This window comes from Protopterus annectens, chromosome 6.part1, assembly GCF_019279795.1.
Source record: "Protopterus annectens isolate FY-2018-M chromosome 6.part1, PAN1.0, whole genome shotgun sequence".
In the NCBI taxonomy this organism is placed as follows: domain Eukaryota; kingdom Metazoa; phylum Chordata; order Ceratodontiformes; family Protopteridae; genus Protopterus; species Protopterus annectens.
This window is the reverse complement of record NC_056738.1, coordinates 506,807,976-506,833,555: the sequence shown is the minus strand read 5'-3', so window position 1 is coordinate 506,833,555 and position 25,580 is coordinate 506,807,976. Positions and strand designations below refer to the sequence as shown.

General features: G+C 38.7%; 1 protein-coding gene across 1 annotated transcript in view; it reads right to left on the bottom strand.

Moving 5' to 3' along the window:
• PARD3B (par-3 family cell polarity regulator beta) overlaps nt 1-25,580 on the bottom strand; it is a 5,075,916-nt gene that overhangs the window by 2,960,194 nt on the left and 2,090,142 nt on the right. The window contains exon 5 of the mRNA XM_044075955.1: nt 16,740-16,831. Coding sequence (XP_043931890.1) covers nt 16,740-16,831 — 92 coding nt within the window. The remainder of the gene's footprint in view (nt 1-16,739; nt 16,832-25,580) is intronic.

Genomic DNA, 25,580 nt, shown 5'->3' with positions numbered 1-25,580 from the left:
TAGTATACAAACACATTATCTCATAGTAGCAATAAGCAAAAACAACACATTTCACAGGAGCAGTAAGCTAAGATAAATCCCTTTGGCTAATGGTGTGTTTCAATTGAAGACAAATGTTGAGAGTTTACAGAATCAGATTTAAGTTTCTACTCATTTATCTAGAGATGCATTAGCAAATAAGAAGGTATTGTACACAATTACAAGAAGGTATTATACACAATTAACACTACTAGTGAAGGCAATTGTTAGACCTTGGACGCTAATAGGGATCTGCAGTGTGATCCAGAGAAGGCATCATTAACTCTATGCTTGGGGCCTTTAGTTGAGATTTTTACAGAGCAGAAAACACTCATTAAATAAGGGATTTAATAATACACACACTGGAATATCATTCCTTAGATGGTCCACTACACTAACGCTGGTACAGAACCTCTTGCTGGTAAGGTTAAGGTCTAGAAGGAGCTATAGTGGTCACAGGAGCGACTAACAAATAGCATGTAGTAAGCATTCAAAAAAATCGCTTAATTGTATAACATAGGCAGACAAATTAGGCTAGGTAGTAATTGCAATACAATGTGTTAGATAAACAGCCTTTAAATGGGACTATGAGAGAATAGGGCACTTCTTTCTAGTCCACGTGTATAAGTTGGCGTTGTAGAGCACATTAAAATATTCCTAAAGCGTCAACACAATCCGTTTTACAATTAGGTACTATTAACTGTGCAAGGCATTGTCGCAATTCTTTAAACAGTTCAAAAGCTTTTAAAACACTCTGGCAATGTCGTAATAGTTCCTAGAAACACTCTGTTATAAAATTGCACAACTAAGAAGGCAGGACACTGTTGCAACACAGACATCGTCTAGCTAAGCTCATTTAACGAGTATTACTTTACTTTGTAGTACGCATATGGACGTTGGCGTTTTGCAAAGAACATATTACCAGCATACACCCTGGTGTTTTCCAATTACATAAACCTGCACGCTTCTTGAGTCAGCGATACTAGCTTAATGATAAAACAATAACCCGGCGCACCAGTTTCTATAGTCAGTGTATTAATGAGGGCTCATTCCAGATACCACCCTTATACAATAATGTAAATAACAGATAACAGGTAGTGGCATATCAGTGACCAACACATAACTAATATGCAAGACAGTATTCACATTATAAGCAAAGCTAGCATGTCAGTGACCGGCACATACCTAGTATATCGCACATTACTCAAAGTATAGTCAGAGCAGTTTTGCGTTTACACAGTAGAAAATGCGATGAATTTACAATGTAAAACAACGTTTTTGATTCAGAGTACAAACAGGTTCTACTTACTGTAGGTGAACACGCTCTGCCAAGGGCACACAGCAGCCAGGATCGGGCGAAGTTCAACGATGGCGCCCAAAGGATGGGAGGGGATTTTATAATCTCCAAAAGGAAGTTCAGGAGAGAGGGGGAGGAGCAGGGATAGGTGTTAACAAGTATAGACCGGAAGAAGTGAGATTCCATGGTAGGGATGGCAGTTGAGGAAGTAGTGTTCTAAACAGACAGATAGGTTCAGGAATTGAGGAGAGATCCAGAGGGTATGGCTGGGTACTGGAAGACAGAAATATCACGGGCTGGAAGAATAAATTGATATGGGGGAGAGAGACAGGATAGGTAGGGAGGAAAGGAAGGAAGGAGAGAGGGAGAGAGAAAGAGCAAAGAGCAATGGAGAGTAGCATAAAAGCAGGAAGGTCAGATAACTCAGGTGTAATTATAGAATAGATGTGAGGGGGAGAGAGAGAAAGAGATAAAAATCACTGCAGCAGACTATGATAACAGGAAAGCAGAACCAAGGAGGGCAGGAGAGGATCGAGAACTTATCAGTGGAGTGTTTATTGCTTAAGGGTAAGTGGAGGGAACCTGGAATTAGTAGGTTAGAGTGGACTATAATGTTTTAGGAGAGAGAAAAAGAAAAGTTAAAAGCATAGAGATAGTACAAGAAGTAAGTGAATTGAAGTCAAAGGTAGTGGGGGGAGGATGTTACCTAGTGGACAAATTCTGAAGTGCACCTAGGCCACCAGGGCAGTCCCTGGACTAGATTGGACTGAAGAGAGAAAGGAGCAAGAGTGGAACAGGGAATTAGATGAGGGGGAAGAAGAGAGATGCAAAAATAAGAAAGGTTTAGGCTGCTGGCTTTCCTGGTAGGGAGTGTACTTAAACACCCAGCAGGGCATAAAACTATAGTAGTTCAAGGCTTAACAGCAAATTGACATACTTCATTGGAGTCTTCTATGAAAGCTTGGTTCAATTTCCAAGAGGGGATGAGGCAGCAGAGTTTGTTATAGTTGGCTGGGCAATTGGCTGAGCTTGTGGTAAAATTAGGTATCCACCCGGGCGTAGTCACGGGATAATTCAGGGCAAAAAGTTCCTTGGAGTCTTCTATGAAAGCTTAGTTAAATTTCCAAGAGGGGATGAGGCAGCAGAGTTTGTTATAGTTGGCTGGGCAATTGGCTGAGCTTGTGGTAAAATTAGGTATCCACCCGGGCGTAGTCACAGGGGACAATTAAGGGCAAAAAGTTCCTTGGAGTCTTCTATGAAAGCTTGGGTCAATTTCCAAGAGGGGATGAGGCAGCAGAGTTTGTTATAGTTGGCTGGGCAATTGGCTGAGCTTGTGGTAAAATTAGGTATCCATCCGGGCGTAGTCACAGGGGATAATTCAGGGCAAAAAGTGTAGGTGAACACGCTCTGCCAAGGGCACACAGCAGCCAGGATCGGGCGAAGTTCAAAGATCAAATAGAAGTAAATGATGGAGATGTGATTCTGAAATAATAGTTCATCTATACTTGATATGTATAAGTTTGATGTATTGATCAGCTGTGAACCAATATAAATAGTTATGTTGTGTTTTATAATTGATTTGTTTTAAAACCAAATAAAAAAAGAACTGAAAAAGCCAAAAGAAAAAATACACAATAGGGCTGAGTAGCTTGCAACTTACGCACACTATTAATTACAATATTCTCATTTAATTTTGGTGGTATGGTCACATTTAAGTATAGTTGCCACATCACCTCTTTACATTCAATTAATGCCTCCCATGCACCACCTCTTGGGTTATATGGTACCAACTCCAAAACTTAATTTCACATAATACAAACAAGTAAATGTGTGCATCTTAAAAGTGTATTATTTCTCTTTTGAATATTATAAAGACGTTCTCAGATTCATTTCCTCAAAGTATGTTCTGTTTTACTCACATAAAATGATTTACAATAGTCACAAACTGCAATATAATTCACCCTCTGGATTTGCAATTGCAATAATCATTAATTTAATGGGTTTAGATATACCTTTGGCCAAAATACTAGGTCCTTTCAAAAATATGGTCACTATTTACAATACCTGCATCTTCATGTATCCTCCAATCTCCCCTAGGCCTTACCACCTCCAGTCCTAGCACCAATTTCAAACCTGTTCTTCAGGTTTTGTTTTTAAAAACAAGGGCCATCACCCAGGAGTGTTTTCAAATCTTTGTCAAATTTAAAAATGCCCCAGTGTTACATTGTAATTTTCTTTATTACTTTTGTATCAGTATGATACTCAAGATCATGGTCCGGTCAAAGCCTTGTATGTACTTTTCTAGGATGTCAGCATTTAAGGACCTACTAACAGCTCTGCCCAATATGCAGGGGAACTTCACTTCTCTGCCCCTGCATATTTCAACCCTTATCTTGACTAAAAGTCAAAGGGATAACCTCTGTTAATAAACAGACGCAAGTTGGCCATTTTCCTCAATACAATTATCATCTGACACCATTCTCACAAATCAAACCAACTCCCCTTTAACCAAATTTTTTTTTCTGAGCCATAGGGTGACAACCATTAAAATGCAAATAAGCATTGGAGAATGCATCCTTCATAAAATAGTTGAGGAAAAACTATTGTTCCCTTTTAAAATTAAAACATCCAAACAGTTTAAAACATCCTGAGAATACAGGAGTATTTTTTTTTAAAAAAGGAGGTTTTATTCAAAAATTTTCAAGAAAATAATTTAACTTTTGTAGGGGTTCTGTCTAAAAATACATACATCATCTAAGAACATAACATATACATTTCACTGATTCACAAAGTTAGAATTAAACAAATGCTTCCTCTCCTAGGAACACCTAACCAAGTTAGCATAAACTGCAGCACATGCCACACTGATGGCAATGTCCTTAACTTGTCAGTTATTCATGACTGAACAACAAAAACGTATTGGACAACACAATCTCAATCACATTGTGTAAAAAATATCACTTCCGCATTAAGTTAAGTACATTTAACCAGTGCCTCCATAAATAAGACCTTCATCAAGTGGTATTGAACATAAAAATATCTACCATATCTATGGTAACAAAAATCAAATCTGAATGATACAAATCATTCTTTATTATCCCCAGAAGATCCCAAGAGTCTTCTTGTATATAATTAAATTTACAAAGAATGGGCTTCAACTTATACTCAATAAATAAAGCAAGGGGGTATGCTTTTCAACAATTAGCAGCAACAATCGGCCTACAGAGGGAGGATCCTCAATGTTTTTATTGACTTTGGATATTTCAAAAATATTTATAATTGGATCAGTGATAAAAAAAAATCCAAGGTTGTTGAATTATAACCCCCTCCAAAAAAAAGAAGAAAGAAAAAATTCTATCACATAAGCAACCATCTATCCTTGTATAGGCCACATTACTGTCTTTCGTTCTTTCCTTGAATCTTGCATACAAGTACCTGCATCATAAATAATATCAGACACTTCATATCAGTCCATCAGCACTATACATATAGGAAAAGTAAATCTCTAGCTTGCGCACCGTTAAGGAATCCTTGTCAAAAATACAAAAGCAAGAAATCAAAAATATTTATTAAGAAAAAAAATAATATTCTCAGATATGCCTAGCAAAAATAACAGAATATAACACAAAGAGAAGAACTTGAAGTGAAGGTTAGACTGTGACCTTACAGAATCATAGAAATAAATTGTTCAACAGATGCTCAAATTAGGAGCAATAGAAGAGTCACACAAGGAATAGAGTAATCAAGTATTGCTTGTTCTTCACCCTGATGGAAATGTCAGATTGTGTAAAAAAATTAAATTAAAAATTAAAAAAAATATATATATTTCAAAAGTGTGATAGCTATCCCATAGCCTGAACTAACAATATGATACAGATCTCAAGCAAGATACTTAACATTAGAAGATGCTACTTTCCCCTACTGTTAAAACAATCAGTATTTGTAACCCCTGAAGATGTTTAGCATTACATAGTGTTACCATTTGGCCTACGTGCAGCTCCACCCTTTCTGAAACTGATAGATCAAATAATAAATCCCCACTTATGATATGCTGCTGCGTATCTAGATAATATGATCACATTTAGAAGACTGGTAGTATCCAAAAGGGCTGTGTTAGAACCTTTATCACAAGCGAACTTAACTGTAAATGCTAAGAGGAGGAAGAGGGGCATGGTGGAAACCCAACTATATGGGTCATCTTACAAGAAGAAATATGGCAAGACCACAACTAGTGAAAACAGAGGCTGTACACTTTGACTATATCCTCCACTAAAAGACTGTTGAAAGTTTTTCTTGGACTAGCTAAGTACTACAGAAACATTGTAGTTACTTTTGCAATGACTGTCCATCTTTTTGAGAGATCACACAAAAGGAAGAGCTCTTATCAAGCTGCAATGGTCTCTTTTGAGAAAGATACAGGATTTTGTGTACTGAAAGGAATATTATATTTTGAATCAGTGTTATATAGATGCATTGGAAGAACTTTTGACAGCTCTGTTACCCCAGGGTAGTCACCATGAGAAGCATACTGTGTGCTGAATTAGTCAAAAATTAAACAATCAGCAACTAATAGGGAATGCAAGTAAGCTTATTCTTTAAAGTACTATTTGTCAGGTAGACACTAACATAGTAATGGATAATGCATCATTTCAACAACTGGTTAAGGATGGAAATGCAAAATTATGTTGCTGGGTACCCTTCTATAGAATGCTGACAGTAAACTGTCACTCAAAGGCTTAGGCTGGCTAATAGGGATATTGCGTAGGTATACAACTCATCTTGTGTGTTCAAAAACAGTGGTTTTGATCTGGGATAGGGGTAAGTCAACATCTTGACAGAACAAATGTGGGGTATGTCTTGAAGTTCTCAAAAAAAAATGGGTCATAATTTGTATTAGGTAAAATAATAATTTCCAATTTGTTCTGAATAAAAAGTTGTAACCCAGAAACAGAAATAGTGAAATATGGTTCCTCAATTAGAAGGATCTGTTCATGGGGTAGATTAGGGGGTTCTGCTTGAAGAGTCATGGTTCCTAAAGTTGGATGGCTTAGCAAGGCATTTAGTGGATGTAACAAAGAGAGATCAAGTAATGATCGTGATGCATAGCCAGAATTAAGGCCTATAGCTGTGGACTTCATTTTACATCCTATTACCAGAAGGGTTACATGGGGCTGAGTTATGTCACAGAGGTGGTGGAGTAACCCCTATGAATTGCAACCTTACACTGAAGATAATACGTAGATATTGTAAACAGCATACACATTTCTAAATCAAAACATCAGAAAACCAAGTGGGCTATATCAGTTCTCCTTTTCAATAAAACCGAGTTTGCTTCACATAAGACATATTAAAACAAAAAAAAAAATGTGTGTGTATTTATTTATAAATATATATATATATATATATATATATATATATATATATATATATATATATATATATGTATATATGGGTTCCCTTCAGAATGCCGAAATTCAAACCTTCGAAACCCATATGAACGCAGACCATATGTTCGAAGTTTTGAAATACCGACATTCGGAATGGGAAATTGCACATAGCGCGGACTGGGAGATTTCCCTTGTCCTCGCTGTAGTGCGATCTCGGAGTTGGTATATTTAAATAGGGGTGTGGGGGGTGCAGGCCCCCCTGCTATACACAGTTTAATGTGTTTTATTTTTACAGGTCTAGTTCACATTTTCGAACATTCAAATCTTCGATCATATTGTCTTGGCCATATGAGTTTCAAACATTTGAGCATCTGGTTATGTGAAGTAGACCCTTATATATATATATATATACATATATATATATACACACACACACACATATACATACATATACACACACACACACACGCGTGTGCGTATATATAAAAAGAGTATTCCCTCTTCTAGAATATATTGCAATCCTGGCGTTAGACTCTAAGTAGCAGGGGTCTGGGGATGGACCCCTATGCCAGGGGTGCTTAAAAGGCAAAACAGCTATCTTTGAAATTCACTATTATTTGCAGAAATCAAATTTTAGCTTTGAAGCATTTTATTTATTTGCAACTGAAGATTTTTTGCTGTTCCTACAGTAGCTTAGCAACTTATGACATGTTTGAATCTCATTGGTATAAAAAGGCGCAATTTTACTTGGTAGTTAGTACTTAAATGTTAGCTCAGTGTTTGTAATTGTGATCTGATGAAGCTCTACAGTGAAAGCGCTAACCCTGTTTTATAATAAACTATGCTTTTATTCTTCGAATACTGGTCTTTGCTATTTAAACTTGGTCTGCTGTTAATATTGTTTCACCTCAGCTATTATTTGCTATTGGCATTTTATGATATACTGAAAGGAAAGCAATTATACTGCTTCTACAACTCCGCTGTGTTATTGCTGAAAAGTTTGATAACTCTTGAATATTTTCTACATTATTCCCAAGGAGCTACTCTTTTTTGCTTTCTATATATATGACACACACACACATATATGGGTCTACCTCGACCCATCAAAATTACATTTCAATGAAACATAATCAGGCAAACTTCTTTTTGCAAAAGTACATTTTTTCGAAAATGCACTTTCAAGAAAAGGCAACTAAAAGAACAGCAACGGGGGCTGTTGCGTAGATCGTGGCACAGCAGAGATAAGGGAATATTCCTTTTTCCACAGTGTAGTGCGATCTCAGAGTGAGAATATAAAAGTGGGGGGTATGGGGGGATGCAGTGGGGGTGTGGTTAGTTTTGTGTGTGGGGGGTTCAGTTTGTCTTTCATGAAAGTGCATTTTTTCCAAAAAAGAAAAAGAGTTTGCCTGTTTACATTTTATGGAAATGTAATTTTGATGGGTCAAAGTAGACCTATATATATATATATATATATATATATATATATATATATATATATATATATATATATATATATATATATATATATCTCACTTTAGTTTCCTAATATTTTTCCTTTTTGTGGAAAGGGTTGAAGCAGTACCACCCAAGTAAAATATAACAGTATATAGCTGCAGTCAGTTTTGCTAACCCATACTCTCTAATGCTTTCATACTATTCCCCTGTGCAAATATAGTGCCTGCATACAGAATACAGTACTGCTTTTTTTTTTTTTTTTTTTGAGTGAGTGTGTGTGTCTATGCGCATGTCAGTGTTCAATAGCATAGCAAGGGTGGGGTGAAAGGAGTGTGATTATTTTTTTACTGTAATTTTTTTTTTAGCTCCTCGCTTGAAGAGCTGAGTAAGCATGGATCTGCTGTAGAATGCCAGCTGGTACAGATGCACCAATCAGCTTGATTTTGATATATATATATATATATATATATATATATATATATATATATATAGCCAAAGTTAAGCCAATGTCTTTTCTTTTTAATTTTGCTCTTCACTTCAACAGCTAAGGGGGTGGGGGCACTACACTGGGAACGGGCACTAGTTGAGCCAGGTGTGTGTATTTTAACCTAGCAGCACTGTACAAAGTACAGTTTTGTACCTACCATAAATGTAGATGTTCGAGTGTATTCACTGCTGCAGTCATTGCATTTGGGTTATCCTGCCGTCAGGCGGTCCTGCAGTCGGCCAGAGTTCCAAAGTCTTGGTCCGGCATCGGTTGCTGTCACTTCTTCCCTGACGTCAGTGCGCCAGGGGTATATAAGATGCAGCCAACGCCATTTTCTTCAGTTTTTCTTGCCTCATATGTCAGGTGCCCCCAAATAGGTAGGCAATACATATTGCTAATAAAACATACAATAAAGGTAAAAACAACACCTTCAGTTACCAGCAAATACACCACATAGGTAGTATAGGTTTGAAAGGTATAGATAAGTCCCAGCTAAGAAAGAGGGGATGGAGGGTGGGTAACCTGGACTGCAGCAGTGAATACACTCGAACATCTACATTTATGGTAGGTACAAAACTATACTATGTTCATTGTGTTTCACTGCTGCAGTCATTACACTTGGGTTGAATCCCAAAGCTGAGTTATGGTGGCTGGTTCTATAGAGGATTTGGGGTGGCTATGAGGCCCTGCAGCACTGCAGTGACAAAGCCAGCTCTGGATCTAGAATAAAGAGGCAAGTGATAATGATTGGTAAAGGTGTGCACTGAACTCCAAGTTGCAGCTTCCAAGATATCTTTGGTAGGTACTCCTCTAAGGTAGGCAGTTGAAGTGGCTGTTGCCCTGGTGGAATGTGGCCTAATGTTACTAGGTACAGGTCTGCCATGCTGTGTGTAGCAGAAACGGATACAGTGTCCTATCCACTTTGAAATGGTCTGCTTTGGAATAGCCTTTCCCTGTGATCCTGCAGCATATGCTACAAACAATTGCTCAGTTTTTTCTGAAAGCTTTTGTTTTGTCCAAGTAGAAAAGTAACTGTCTGTGTATGTCCAATGAATGCAGAAGTCTCTCCCCTTTATTCTGGGGATTTGGATAAAAAGTTGGCAAGTGAATAGTTTGGTTAAGAGCCACACTGGATACCACCTTTGGCATAAATGAAGGGTTTAGTTCTTAAAGAAACCCTGTCTTGGTGAAAAATTATGAAAGGCTCCACTGCCATTAGTGCCTGGAACTCGGACTCTTCGTGCTGAGGTTATTGCCAGAAGCAGAGCCGTTTTCCATGACACATTTTAATTCTGCTGAATTGGCTGGCTCAAAAGGAGGTAAAGTTAGTTTTTCCAAGACAAAATTGAGGTCCCAAGTTGGTGTTGGTGCTCTCCGGGGTGGCCTTATGTTTTTAGCCTCTCTGAGGTACTGTTTTAGCAATGGATGAGAGAATAGGAGGATCTGTGTTGTAATGAGCCGAGATGGCAGAGGCGTGGATCTTAATAGATGAAAAGGATAGTCCTTTGTCCAGCATCTCAGTTAAGTATTGTAATATCCGAGGAACATTTGGGACAAGAGGGTCAAAGCTTTGAGCCTGGTTCCAGGCACAGAATCTCTTCCATTTTTCTGAATAAGATTTCCTGGTGCTAGACCTCCTGGCCTCCAATATGACATCCATAACAGCTTTAGGGAGAGGTGTTGTCTGCTTGACTAAGGAATCTGCCATGCAGCCAGGTTTAAGGTGACTGTGCAGGATCTGATTATTTTGTTGAGTCAGAAGGTGCGGAGTTTGAGGTAAAATCCATGGTGGGCCTTGAGCTAAGTTCTTTAAGATTGGGTACTAGTGCTGGCGTGGCCAGTCTGGGGCAATCAGGATCATCTGTGGTTTTTCTTGTCTGGCTTTTAAGAGTACCTTTGAAAAGAGAGGCATTGGTGGGAAGGCATAAACTTTTAGGCTTTTCCAGCTGAACGAGAGAACATCCACTTTCCATGCTTGTGTGTGATAAGTCCTTGTGCAGAATTTTTGTAGTTGGCAATTCATTGGGGAGGCAAAAAGATCTATGTCTGGGCAACCCCCTTTTGCGTTATCATGCTGAATACTTGTGGATTTAATTTCCACTCGTGAGGATCCATGATGTTTCTGCTTAAGTCGTCTGCCAGAGTATTTTTTTTTCCTGGCAGGAATTGTGCTTGCAGATGAACTTGATAGGTTAGAGCTGTGTTCCACAAGTCCATAGTTTGTCTGCATAGGGGATAAGAATGAGTGCCCCCTTGCTTGTTTATGTACCACATAACTGTGGTGTTGTCTGTCTTTAATAATAGTTGCCCTGGATGCAGAAGGTCCTTGAAGGCTGTTAGGGCATTTTGTAGAGCTAACATCTCTTTTTGATTGCTGTGAAGATGCATTTGGTCTGCGGCCCACTTGCCCTGAATACATTTTCCTGCCATGTGTGCTCCCCAGGTGTAATCCAAAGCATCTGTTGTTAGTGTCTGCCTGGCTGTAGGTAGAGTGAAAGGCTGCTGAGGTGACATGCCTGTGCTCACCATCGAAACTCCTGTTGTAGGCAGGGAATTAGTGGTATTACTGCTTCCAAACTGTGACAGTGTTGAGTCCAAACACTTTTTAGGTACCACTGTAATTTCCTCATATGCAGTCTGGCATATGGAATTAGTAGTATGCAGGATGCCATGAATCCCAAGGCCTGCAGAATTTTTCTTGCAGGGAGTTGGGTTTTTGTTGCCATCAATTGAAAGTACTGAGTCAGTTGTCCTTGCTTGTCTGGTGTGAGATAAGCCATCTGGGCCGCTGTATTTAAGCTGGCACCCAGGAATATTATCTCTTGGGAGGGCACTAGTTTTGACTTCTTTTCGTTTACTGTGTACCCCAGGCAAATTAGCAACCTTTTTACAAACGCCAGATGCTTTAGAAGAATGTCCTTGCTCTCTGCTTGAATAAGGCAGTCCAAGTATGGATATATTTGAATTCCTTTTTGTCTGCAAAATGCAATTACTGGTGCCAGGCACTTGTGAAGACCCTGGGCGCAGTAGATAAGCCAAAGGGCAGCACAGAGAATTGGTAATGCATTGAACCAGCTATGAATCTGAGGTATCTTTGGCAATTTTGTCTGATAGGGACATGCATGTATGCCTCTTTGAGGTCCAAAGTAACAAGCCAAGCCTTCTTGCCCAGCATGGGAAGAAGCTGCTGTAGTGTCAACAATTTGAATTTCGGAACATCCAGGTAAGTATTTAGAGTAGAAAGGTCTAGTATGGGCCTCCAAGCTTTGTCCTTTCTGGGGATCAGGAAAAGTCTTGAGTAAAACCCTTGTCCTTGTTCCTGTTGTGGCACTTTTTATATAGCTCTCATGTCCATGAGGGCTGTAATTTGTTTTTGTGCCTCTGCCCATTGATTTTGTGGCAGGTCTGGCATTCCTTTTAGCCTTGGTAGTGTGTGAAAGTGGAACCTGTAACCTTGAGACACAATATTCAGACCCCATTTGTCTTGGGTGATTACATGCCAATTTTGAGAAAAAAGTGTTAGTTTTCCCCCTAAGGGAGCTGCCAAAAGGTAAGTGCTTGGCATTCGAAGGGGGAAGTCATTGGGACTGTTTCCTATAAGGTTGCGACTTGTCTTCACCTCCTTTTGGGGTTGAAGCACCCCACTGTCTTGGTCTGTAAGAGCCTTGGGGCTGAGATCTGCCTCTTGGGCGTCTGTATCTGCCTCTTTGTGGTCTGTCTGACACTGGAAAGGACCAATTCTATGAAGGCCAATTTCTGCTAAATCAAGGTGGCTGTACCTGTAAGAAATCCTTCACTGTTTGCATAGATTTTGCCTTATCCTCCATTTTTTTTAATACCTCTTCTGCCTTAACACCAAATAAAATATCCTGCTGTAAAGGAGCATCCAATAATTTTGCCTTAACATGATCAGGTAAACCTTGTTCTTTTAACCAAGCATGCCTTCGAATCACAGATCCTGTAACTGCTGCTCTACAAGAAGCCTCTAATGAATCAAAACCACATTGCAGAGTATGTTTCACACTTGTTCAGCTGCATGCAATAAATCCTGCATTCCCTTATAGTCAGGATGTTCTGAACTTGCAAGCATTTTCTGTTTTAACAGAGACATTAAATATTGTTGGTATTTAAGCATGTGAAGCTGGCAATTTAAAGCTCTCACTGCTAAAGTTGCAGAAGTGTAAACTTTCTTCCCCCATCTGTCTAATGCTCTAGAATCCCTGTCAGAGGGAACTGGATTTTTAGCCGTGGAAGCCTTTACCCCTTTGGGACCCTAGGAAATAGTTTCTGGGTCAGCAACAGGGTTTTTATAAAGAAATTTGTGAGTCAGGGACTCTGTGGTACCTGTCTAGCTTGACTGGAGCAGGGGGCAAAGAATCAGGATTTAAACTGGATTCAGAGAACACATCATCCACAATATCTAACACTGGTGGAATAGCAAGGGGCCTGTGCTGAGGCAATAAAAGAAAGTCTCTGAGCCTTTTCTTGGATTCTGAGTAATCTTGGCCCTCCCAATGGAAATGCTCCCTCATGGCATGTAAAGTTTCCCCAAAAGAGTAATCCTCAGGAGGAGAGGCTGAAGGAACTGATTCTTCAGCATCAGATTCCTCATATGGGTGTAAAGAGTATCCCTGGTCTGAAGAGGAATCAGAAGAAATGGAAACCAGGTCAGAGGAATCATAGTCTGTATCCTACCTAGGCCTTTTATCAGGAGGGGGATGGAAGTCTTCGGCCATTTTGAGCATCTGTTTTTTTAGGCATGGAGGCCTGTCCAGGTGAATGCTGTACTTGCTTCTTTGTCTTTAATGGAATTTTAGACTTGGCTGTAGTATTTATAGTAAGCTGTGAAGGTCTGAAAACACACTCAGAAGCCGATGCCTGCTCAGCGGCTCTGACCCATCTGAAGGGTTAGCTTCCGTAGGCCCAACACCTTGAGTATCCAGAAGCCTAGACATCTCCATGTGGGAGTCGGAGGCGGCCTGTGGCTCTGAGGTTGCGGGTGTCAGGGGCTGGGAAAGCGCCTCACTGAGAACCAGCGACTGGCCAAGAAGAGGCTCCATCGTCAGTTTTGGGCCTCGGATGCCTGTTGTTATCCTTGTCTTTGCGTTTTTTTGTGTATTCCAGTCGTCGGTTGTTCAGACGGCATGGTATAATTAAACCTTCGGCCAATGTAATGGCGAGCAAAATCAAACAGACGTTTAATAGTGTGTTTGTTACATCTAGCACAAAACCGACAACTAGTGACGTCGTGGTCTGGGCCTAGGCATAGAATACAGTAAGAGTCAAAATCCTTATGAGGTATTTGCTTCCCACAAGAAATACAATTATTAACTTTTACTGACATCGGTCTGAGATGAGAAGAAGTTTCCCCAATGGGGTACTTAGCTTTATTGAAGACTTCGGTTCTGAAATTCGAATTGAAAACCTCAGGAGTCGGCCAACCGGCACTTGTGAACTGCTTTTGCTTCGGGCACCGCACGGCAAGAAAGACTGAAGAAAATGGCGTCGGCTGCATCTTATACACCCCTGGCGCACTGACATCAGGGAAGAAGTGACAGCAACCGACGCCGGACCAAGACTTTGGAACTCTGGCCGACTGCGGGACCGCATGATGGCAGGATAACCCAAGTGTAATGACTGCAGCAGTGAAACACGATGAACATCAGGACAAGCTGTTATACACTGAACACTTTTTCACTCAGCATCACTCTCACTCTGTTGTGCTTAGCACCCAAATCCTGCTCCTTTCTTACATTCTGTATCAAAACAGTATAACTTTATTCTTTAGTGCTTCATTCCACTGCCTGGAACAAACTATTTCAGAATCCTGTTCCAGGACTTTTTTTTATGGGTGAACTATCCTTATTTAAAAGAAATAGCAAAAAGACTTTTTTGGTCACAACTCATTTACACAAATACATGTACCGGTTACAGGATTTTACAAAAGTGACACTTACCATAGTCCTCTGCCACATTTTGAACGGATTCCAAGAATTCAGAAATCCGTCGCGAATAGGGAGTTATGTAACCTTCCCAACTGACAAACTAAAGTAAAACTGCATTTGATAGGCAAAATCTATCACTATAAGACTAAAATACAAATTCTGTCAAAACAATGGTGTCACCCACTATTAAGTTTCTTAAATTCTTGTCAAGTGAATTTTTCCTCAAATCTGGTTCAGCTAAACACAGCAAACTGTACATTACTGCCTTTCACTGCTGAATGTCTTGAGCAAACAAATACTAGATTAATCAAAATTATGTATGCTGCTGCCCATTACTCTAGGAGAAATCAACTGACCAGCTTTGAATCCTGGACTAATAAGCATTACCTAGACTTTCTGTATATACCGGAACTGTGGCTGTATTTGATGGGCAATATAGGAATAATAACATAAAAGGTGATGTTGTATTGCATATATCCACTAAACATATTCCACCATGCTACACGTCAAGTTCTTTAACATTCTCCGAGTGATGTTGCACTTCTCTCTATCCTTATTGTCTGACCTACTTCTGTGAGGTTCCTTTCAGTTAATCAGGCTTCCAGAAGGGAAAACTTGAGTCTCTAGGAGAAACTTTCAGCTCGGCTAGGCTGGATCCTTAAAGCTCATTCACTGAATGTCACCAAGTGTGTAAGAGTCATAGCCAAGTCCTTCAGTAACTGCAGTGCTATTTTCCTAATGCTGAGTGCTGTAAAACATGACTCCTTCCATTCATGGGAAATACATGTGCTTTACTAAAATGAATGAAAGTTTAAACTTATCTTAAAAAGCTTATTCCACCCAGAGACTAAACCTGGAGGGTATGCATATAAATCAGATATGATCCTGATTGTACAATTCAATGTAATGTTAAACAAAGCTTTGAAAACGTCAATAGTTTTTATGTACACTTACTAACGCTTACCTTTAATGCAAAAACCTCTAGGAGAAATTCAAACATTCTGCTTTATGGACTGAATGGTGCAGTCATATAAACACTCTACCTTTTAAGTAAGAATATACAGTAGTAAAGTAGCAACTAACAGATGCAATCTAATTTCCACTTCCATAGCAAATAAAGCTAAATGGATTTTCACATAAACCTTAGCTTGAATACACTATGACATATGTTGAAAACCTTCCCCATCCTACATCACCCAGTAAGGGAATACTTTCTCCACTACAAGTCAAGGTAGTAATGGCCCACCTGATCTAAAACTTGCTTACAAACTCACAGTACACTAGCTCAAAAGTGGGTCCAAAGCAAAATTAAGCAACTATCAACCTGCTGCTTTTCCAAATCTCATAAAGATATCATGAAACATGGTTAGCTACAAGGTTATGATCCATTAACACAGACACCAGGACAATTTGGTTAACAGAGTACAAGCAGTATTTTGCAGTGAAGACTAATATCAGACACTCAACCCAGCCTAAAGTTATGGCACTGCCACATCATTGGTAAAGGTTACTGTGGTGATACAGCACTCAGCCCAGCCTAAAGTTATGGCACTGCCACATCATTGGTAAAGGTTACTGTAGTGAAAGAGCATTCAGCCCAGCCTAATGTTATGGCACTGCCACATCATTGGTAAAGGTTACTGTAGTGAAAGAGCATTCAGCCCAGCCTAATGTTATGGCACTGCCACATCACTGGTAAAGGTTACTTTGGTGATAGAGCTCTCAGCTCAGCCTAAAAGTTATGGCACTGCCACATCACTGGTAAAGGTTACTGTAGTGAAAGAGCACCATGATGATCTGTGGGATCAGTGACAGATTGGTAACCCAGGTTTAATCACCACTGAAATTAGTAGCCATTGTCAGTTGATTACGAACGTGACAAGACATACATGTTGCTTGTTCTTTATGAGAATGTGCACCTACACAGAAAATAAACCAATTTAAACATACCTAATCTGGTCTTTCAAGTGTCTAGTGTCCTGAAATATAGCATGAAGCATGACAGTCACCAATTCCATTTTACCAAAATGCAAAAGGACAGCCTGCAAATGCCAATTTCTTAAAGGCCTGGATGAAGAAGAGAGGATTATGATGACTGAAACTGTTTAACTTTCAGCTTTGCTGTTTCAGGAAATTAAGAATGTCCTTACGTAAATGTAATCTTGGGTTTTATGAATGATGGCTGTTCAGATCTCCCACCAAGGTCTTCTCCACCATCTTCAAACGATGTCTTGTCTGTCACCTACGAAAAACAAAGTAAAAAATCTGTCACTTGCTGAAACATTGCTGAAATGGGCAGATTTTTTCACTTCAGTAAATGTCAGTGATCCAGACCAAGTAATAAACAACCACTATGAGCTCGATCACGTGAATTAGACTATCCCTTCAGGTGATCTTCATAAATCACAATGTGAGACAGCAACAACCCTGCAAGAGACAATACATTTAAGCATCAAGGAATTTAACTTGTTAAGCAACTTACGTACAGTGGGCACAATTAGGCATCAAATACAACCAAAAAATCTTGCAATACCCACAAGTATGATGATAAAATCAGATTTCTATTTCATGTTCTTTATCATCTGTTATGAAGGCACTTGTATTGCTGCACAAATAGGATCCTGATACAATCTTTAAATTACACATGAAATGCCCATCCTTTATTTTCAGTGATCTGTCACAATTTACCACCTATCCAACTGGAATGAGCAAGCTCCTGAAATATGGATATTTCCTGCTGTAAAATAACGTGATAATTTCTAGTGGCCTAATACAGAGATGAAATGTGTCCACTCTCTGAAAGCAAACGGAAAGATATACAAGTACAGACTTGCAGCCATGTACAAAAATACTCTAGGACAGAAAAAGTCTTAAAGCACCCTGCTACCATAATCCTGAAAAGCATCAGTCAGCTAAATAAGGAAGAAAAGATATAGTTGGTCTTTGGGTACCTCAAATTGCACAGTGACAATACTGCAAGGAGGGGAAACTTAACAGCAAACAAAATACATCCATTCTTTCTAAGCTTGTTTACTTGATGTGGAAATGCTAAAAACAGACAGCATATTGTTTATCAAAAGGATTAAAGCTGTCCTGTCAATTCTTGATGGAAAAAATGAGATGTTTCTGAAAGACTGGCATAGGCAGTGCTTAGTTTGGTTTTATCTTACACTTGGTTACTTCTTGAGTTTACTCCAGTCCCAGACTAATTACTAGGAATTCAAGCATTCAGCAAAGTACAAATAAAACAGCAATTTGTTATGTGATATCTTAGAAACACAGTTTTCTGTTATTTACTGTCTTTAGCAGATGAAAGTATGCAACAACTTTTTTCCAATGATAATTTAACAGCCACTATTCTTTTCATGATTATAACACACATTAACCAATTTCTCCCTGGATACTAGTAACATTTTTTAAATCACATACTGTGTAAACTAAAACAATGAATGAGAAGGTCACAAAAAACAATCAGTAAAAACAAAATGAAACTGAGTGACCTCCCAAACCTCTTGTATCAGAAGCACATGGGATATATGCAAATGATCCTTATGAACATCAGGTGTTTCTGCTAATTGGCAATTCTGAATGCCCATGACTTGTTTAGTCGTTTTAATGGACAATTTCAGGCTAATAAAGCCAAACCCCACTAGCTGTGGATATGCATATTTTTCGGCCTTGTTATGACCTCATCAGCACAGCACAAGCTGAGTGTTTGACTAAGCATTAGAAACACAGGGCTGTTATTCCCAACTGGTGTTCATTATCATTAGGGTCATTGCAAAAATATCCCAAACAACAAACTAAAACAATGAGTGAGAAGGTCACTGAAAAAACAATCAGTAAAACAAAATGAAAACTCCAGCAAAGCTATAACTTCCACTGAGTGATGGGTCACTCTGTGGAAGTTCTAGATTTGCTGGAGTTTTCATTTTGTTTTTGCTGATCGGTTTTTCAGTGACCTTCTCACTCACTGTTTTAGTTTGTTGTTTGGGATATTTTTGCAGTGACCCTAATGATAATGTACACCAGTTGGGAATAACAGCCCTGTGTTTCTAATGCTGTCCATTAAAACGACGAAACAAGTCATGGGCATTCAGAATCGCCAATTAGCTGAAACACCTTATGTTCATAAGGTTCATCTGCATATATTCCATGTGCCTCTGATACAAGAGAGGTTTGGGAGGTCACTCAGTGGAAGTTCTAGCTTTGCTGGAGTTTTCATTTTGTTTTTACAAATCATATACTGTGAAAAAGTGGCTTAAAGAGAAATCTGTTATGCAAGATTTCAGAGGTTGGAAGCTAAGATACTACTAGCCTAATTTATGAAACTAGCTGCACTGCCCTTGGCCACACACTCAGCCATCATTCTCAATTTTCACTTACTTTTGCTGTATCCCCTTTTCTTACGAAAAAGCTACAGTGGTATCCATGCCCAAACTTTGGATTCTGCAGACAAATTAGAATTTCAGGCCAGTTTCTATTCTTCCCATTTGCTGAACTTCCTCAGATGGTGATTAATGATCAACTGCTACAATAACTCATCAAATACAGCTTAAGCTTTCTTGTTCATGCCACAGTGCAACTCAAAGAAAGCACAAAGAGAAATCAGAATATCTCTGTGTTTGGAAATAATGTTTTACTGGGGTTTGCCAGGCATCCATTTATTTGCTTTTATTAATCAGGGTAGAGCAATGACCCACATAAACCTTTTATCAATATCAGCCTGGCTCAATGCTTAATTAAGTGAATTAGTGTCACAACGTAGGGAAATGGAGGTTGAAGGAAGTAAAATCTGAGCTACAGAATGCAGCTTAACAGCTCATAAACTTAACCCTCTACCAGGCCATCTGCAAACCATAACCTACCTCCCTCCTTCTCAAGTTTCAAGGGATGCAGACAGCTACCATTATAACTATCTCATTGATTGACAATGATCATTACAGATTTCCCTCAATTAGCTCCTTAAAAATGCACCTTTTCACTGTATATTTTTAGAAAGTAGGCAACATGTACATCATGAGATGTCTTGATTGTGCATTTTTTTATTCATTTGATCAAGGGGACATCTGAGATGTATTCAGTCAACAAAGTGATTGTATTTGTTGGACACGTGTCTATGCATTTGTACGTGTGCACACAGGCGACTGTGTGAATATTAAACCCTTACACAACTTATATTTTGGATGTAAAATACTTCCTCCAACAACTGTATATGCTACAGTAAGTTTGAAACATTAAGTGGAGAAACAATTTTACATAAAAAAAAAATTAGTAATTAAAAAAAAAAAAAAGTACTAAATTTAACAGATAGTTCATTCTCTAATATAAATAATGCCCTCCAGGGTGAGTAATACCAGGGAAATGACACCCTTCCAGAGGTGGTAAGGTCCTCCACCTGCTGCATCAGGCCTCACAATATCAAGTCTGAATGCAGCTAGGATTAAAATCATGAAAAATCTGCCTAGTGTTTCAGGGATAAGGTATATTAGAACACACCATGGTGTCACAATGTATGTAAGCACAGTAGTTTTATGCAGAATGGAATCTGGATTACTCTCTCTTCCTGCAGTGGTGATAGATGACATTTCATGAATTTCCAAGTGGCATTTTATAAAGTCGTCAAAAACAGATTTGTGGCCTCCACTCACAGAAAAAGAAAAACTGGAAATAGTCGACAAAGCAAAAACATTTTCTCAACTGTAGGAAAACATACACACATGCATTCTTGTAGGGGAAGATTCCAGCTGTGCCCTCCCACATTCCTGAATCGCTAAATATACCATCGCCAAGATTACACCACCTTAGGCAAAGGGAAAAGTGCCTTTCCCCACAGTTCCTCAAGCTCACCAAGTTCAATACACACCTTCCGACAAAAAGCAGAAGTCAGTAAAAACACACTGATGATTTATTTTCATTTTAACAAAATAAGTAATAACACTCACACCAGAAATAGAAGACCAGTTAATTTTGAAAGAAAACATAAGAAAAAGATATTACCAATGGAAAACACAAGAAAGGAAATTTCAGCCTGATGTTTAACAGAGTGCTTTCACATGATTAGTAATGATCTGCAACACAGTATGTTTTAAAAAAAAACTCAGGTTCTGCACAAAACATGCAGATAAAACTGTCATTTTAAAAAAAGTTTAGATATTCAGATCACCTGTTCACAAGTGTCAATGATTCATCACATGAGAACTTTTCACAAATGTAAATCAATTCCAGATGACCATTTAAATGATAGGCTGCAAAAAACTGCTCGTTTTATTCAGCCTGTATGTAAAACCTGGTGCTGAATTTATCAGTGTATAGAGCTCACATACGGTATCAATTTATATGCATCTTTATGTGCATTTATAGTTAAAGGTTGTTTGGGATCACTGCTTATCAAAATGTTTGAAAGCCATTAATGAATCCTTTCTTATCTATTTATGTTATTTTGTCTCATGCATAGGGTGAGTTTAATCTACTCACTAGGAATACTCAGTAAATTCTGTTGATAATCCACTTAAAGTTTATCACACCTTTTGTTTGCTGAGAGGAAGCTAGTTTAACAAAAAGACTTTTTGTTTCATAGACTGAAAGCTAAACAGAAGTTACTCCGGAGTAATGCATACAACAATGACAGGGCTTTAAGTCAGTCACCACAACCATGTTCTTTTATTTCATTGCTTACTTGATAAAGAAAAAAATTCAATTGTACTGCTTCAAACGGTCTAGTTGCCAAAAAATGCATTATTCTCTACGATATGTATCATTACTTTTTAATACAATAGAATTATCCGTTTGAGAAGACCCTCTGACTGTATTTTGCTAAATTATTTTCTAACCATTTCTGAGATTATGGCATCAAATTTCAGATCTTTGTCTAAGAGGTACCCAAAGACATAATTTTGTGTGTTGTTTTCAGCTTTTTATTTATTTTTTGAGTGAAGGAATGCCCCAATGTTGTTTCTTAGCTTACTTATGAAGAAAAAGAAGTGTACAAGCCAGTGAGTGTTAGACCAATTACTGTGGTATACATTTATGTTTTGCCATTGTGACTTGATTTTCACTTATGAATAACATTTATTGAAATGATTAAAATATAAAAACACAGTGTCCATTAGCCTACTTTCCGACTATAAATCACTAAACCAGACAGTGCTCCCAAGCCATATCAGAAAAAAAGTCAGTGTGGATCAATGCTTTACTCTGGTTATCATATAAATGGTTAAAGAGTCAAGACAATTACAAGTGGTAGCCAACAAGTCCATTAACAATGTCCTTAATTTCTATAAAAACTTCTGAATGATCAACACATTTTCATAGGACAAAGCTAATGGAGTGGCATGCAGAGTCCAGACAACTTATGAATATTTTATGCAACCCTTCAAACAGCAGTTATCTTGTGACAGATAGACTGTTTAATAAGGGCAGTAAAATCAACAAATATGGCAAATGTTTCGTTCCTGAAAATGTGGCCTGCTGCCAGCTAAACTCTGATCAAAAAGGAGGCAGTTTGAAAGGGAATGTAAGGTAACAAAGTGGTCAGAATCAGTATAGGTTGAAGTGCTAAGAAAAGACCAGTGATCTGTCGGCTGGCTGAGAGACAGGGTGACCTCCTGCAACACTGGTGACCCAAACCTGATAAGTAACTCAGGGCTGGGGGGAAGGTTCAGTGGTCAAAGGCCTGCTCTCTTTTCTTAAGACAAGTGACAATGACAAATGGTAGAGACCAGGGCTAGCACAATGCAAAATTATTGCAGCCACAGCCAATTTTCAAAATTGATGGAGCATCCTTAAAAGTGACCCATCAAATGGAGGACTGTTTAGTGATACTAGCCCATAACGTATTACATAATTGGGTATATAGAGGGTTGGGGCATCGAGTAATGCTCCCAACTCCAACTTCTGTGATGCGCCGGATGTTCTCCCTACAGAGAGACCCTGTCCACTAAGTTATACAGAGCTAAGCTGGAGCTTTTAGATAATAAAAGGAAAAACAGGCAGAGCATGGCAGTCATAGCTTAAGATTAGGAGGGGGTAGATGTCTCAATTTGACAGGGTTTGATAATTTAAGGAAATGACTTCCTGCAAGTCTACAAGACATTTCAAGAAAGAGGAGGTGCTTTTCAACAAGACCGGCATCAATGCGGCCACTGCTAATAATACACAAGTCACAGGCTTGTCACTCTAAAACAAAAGCTACATAACAGCTGTTGGGTGGCATCTGGCAGCAGACTATTCTTGCATAATAGCAGCTGACAGCTCAGGAACATGAGTAAAGGTAAACCATCTTCAGATAGTGAAACTCAAATTCTGATTTTTAGTGAGACTTTTGGCCAAAGATATTTCAAGCATTGACAGGGTATTGATGAAATTCATAATCTACACCACTGCAGTTTAGACACAATCCAGTACACAGAAATGGAATGTTAAATTCTGGAAACAGTCCACGTTCCCTTTAAAGCAGTCTAAATGGCTCAGCAGTTAACAGTGTAAAGAGTACTGACAGCTGCAATGAAAAATTCCAAATATCTTTGAAAATGGGTTACAATGTTTCACATATGGCATGAGATCAAAGATCTTTATTATAAAACTAATCCTGGAAATCAGCCAGGGAGTTGCAAGGTATTCGGTTTTCTGTATTGCTTTTTGATGGGTCTTTTTCTGGTAACACATTATAATACACACAGCATCGTCTTTTACTCTCATTAGCAGGGCATGCGCATTCAGGCTCATCCTTAGTGAATGCAGTCAAACTTTTCCCATCACATTGTCTGATGTGTCACTGGATACAGTATCCCACTCAATTTGACATTAACTCCATGACGAGCTCCTCCAGCCCAACAAATGATGCGCGCTCAGACTACAACCCCCAGTTTTCCTTTTTTTTTCCACTGTGCGCTTGTGTGTCAAATAAGATTGTTACACATACTGCCACCACATGCAGTCATCCAGTACCTCACTGTACTCCCAACTGTCTAAAATGTGTCTTGCTCCAATCATCTCAACAGGCCAGCAACCTAGTAACATCTCCTTCATATTCTCATGAGAAGAGCAGCTCACATATGACCATGCAGCTTAATTCACTTTTTCAGCAAAACTTGACAAACTGCTAAATAACATGACTGGATGGAATATGAAGCAAGCTGGAAGTTGGACTACAATTGCAAATAATATTATATATATTACTAATCTGAACACTTACTTTTCGAGCTTGCTGGGAATATTCTAATGAAAATATTCTACAAACCTAATACAGTTTACAGCATATACAGTTTCCCACATTTTCTGACAATACATTTCTCTGAATTCCTTAGTCATCTACTGAAGCCACCAAGAATACTTCAGATGATGGTTCCTTGGTTTACCGCTCAGAATACATTGCTGTGCATGTGTGCATATAAAAGCCTCGATTCCATCACTCAAGATTTATATTTTTATCTGTATACATTTTTACTCTCTTAGTTTAGTTTTTTTTTCCCAATTACATATTATAATACTGATATACACCCGCTCAACTATAATTTCAGTTTGTAGATTTACATGATTTGCATTAATACACAGGTGAGTCTACTTAATCATCTTCGTATCTTAATAGTCTTATACGGTTTCCTCTGATGTCCTGGTCAAAATATATTACTAGTGTAGAAATCTTGGATCTTGGGAAATAAATGAAACATGTTGCAGGACATGACCACTCACTGGGCAGGGTGACTATTCTTGAACAAAGGACTGCATACTTGTTTGCTAACACAGGCTGATTTGACTGACATAGCTCAGTCAGAACTACAGTCAAGTGGGTTCCATAAAGGTCTCTGCTGAATAATGCAAAGCTGACTCTCAATGGGGCAAAGTACAGATGTGTAAGTAAACTTACTGTAACAGCAGATGTTCAAACTATCACAGTTGTACTAGCCTTGGTTATATGGGTTATATTATGTTATGGATAGAACAGCCAGCCAGCTTCCAAAACTTCAGGGCACCTTCCACACCCCCAAACTGTCAGGCAGCTCACAGCTTTCTTAAAAACAGGGAGAGGGATTTATTTATTCGCTGTTTAACGGGAAAGTCCATTGGGCCAAAAATAAGCCCATCTTCAATGATGGCTCGGGGAGAAAAGCTCCAAATCCAGTTTTACAATAAAAATCAACAGTATGTCAATTATACATAGATTTCAAATAAAAAGTCAACAGTTTGAAATTTATACATTTTTGAGAATGAAAACAACAAGGCAACCACAAAGCTGACAAGAGAAATTTTTGAGAGAAGTGTCATATTCTTAGGGCATGAAAAATAACAACAGTATGTGACATAATAAAAAGTATATGAGGAGTATAGTTTCATAAGGCAGAAATTAGGCAATAACTAAGAACGAGGCCTTAAGGAGGGAAGGTCTTGTCAGTTTTAAGTAAGTGAGGTGAAATACGGGGGAAGTACAAAGAGAACAAGGTGGATAGAAATAGTGGAGATGAGTGTTGGATAACAAGTAGATAGAGGAGGGTAGGGATGCAGTGGAGGGAGTTGGGTAGGATGAGAACAGAGGCATTCCCAGAGAGAAGAGAGGTGTGAGTGGAGCAGGTTCTTAAAAGTGAAATGGTTGCATATAAACCATTTTGATATTCACCAATGACATATAATTACTTACAAAACTCCAGCTAGCTGGGCTGGCAGTATCTCCTTTCGTCACAGTCCATATATAAAAGAATCAGGTCACTGCATCACAATGAAAAAGTTTCATTATGGCACTTTTCATATGCTTATCCAGAATATACTTTCTCTTTAAATTGCACTAACACAATAATCATAAATATTAGAATTCCTAAGTTTTTTTTTGCCCTTCACTCGGAGAGCTGGGGGGCTGCAGATTGACTGAATTACTGTACTGTATTATATATATGACTCTGAAATGGCTCCACATTGAGGAAAAGGCAAATACCTGAATCCAAGACATACAGGCATTTTGATGAACAGCCGGTTTAATATTATGAGTTTCAAAATAC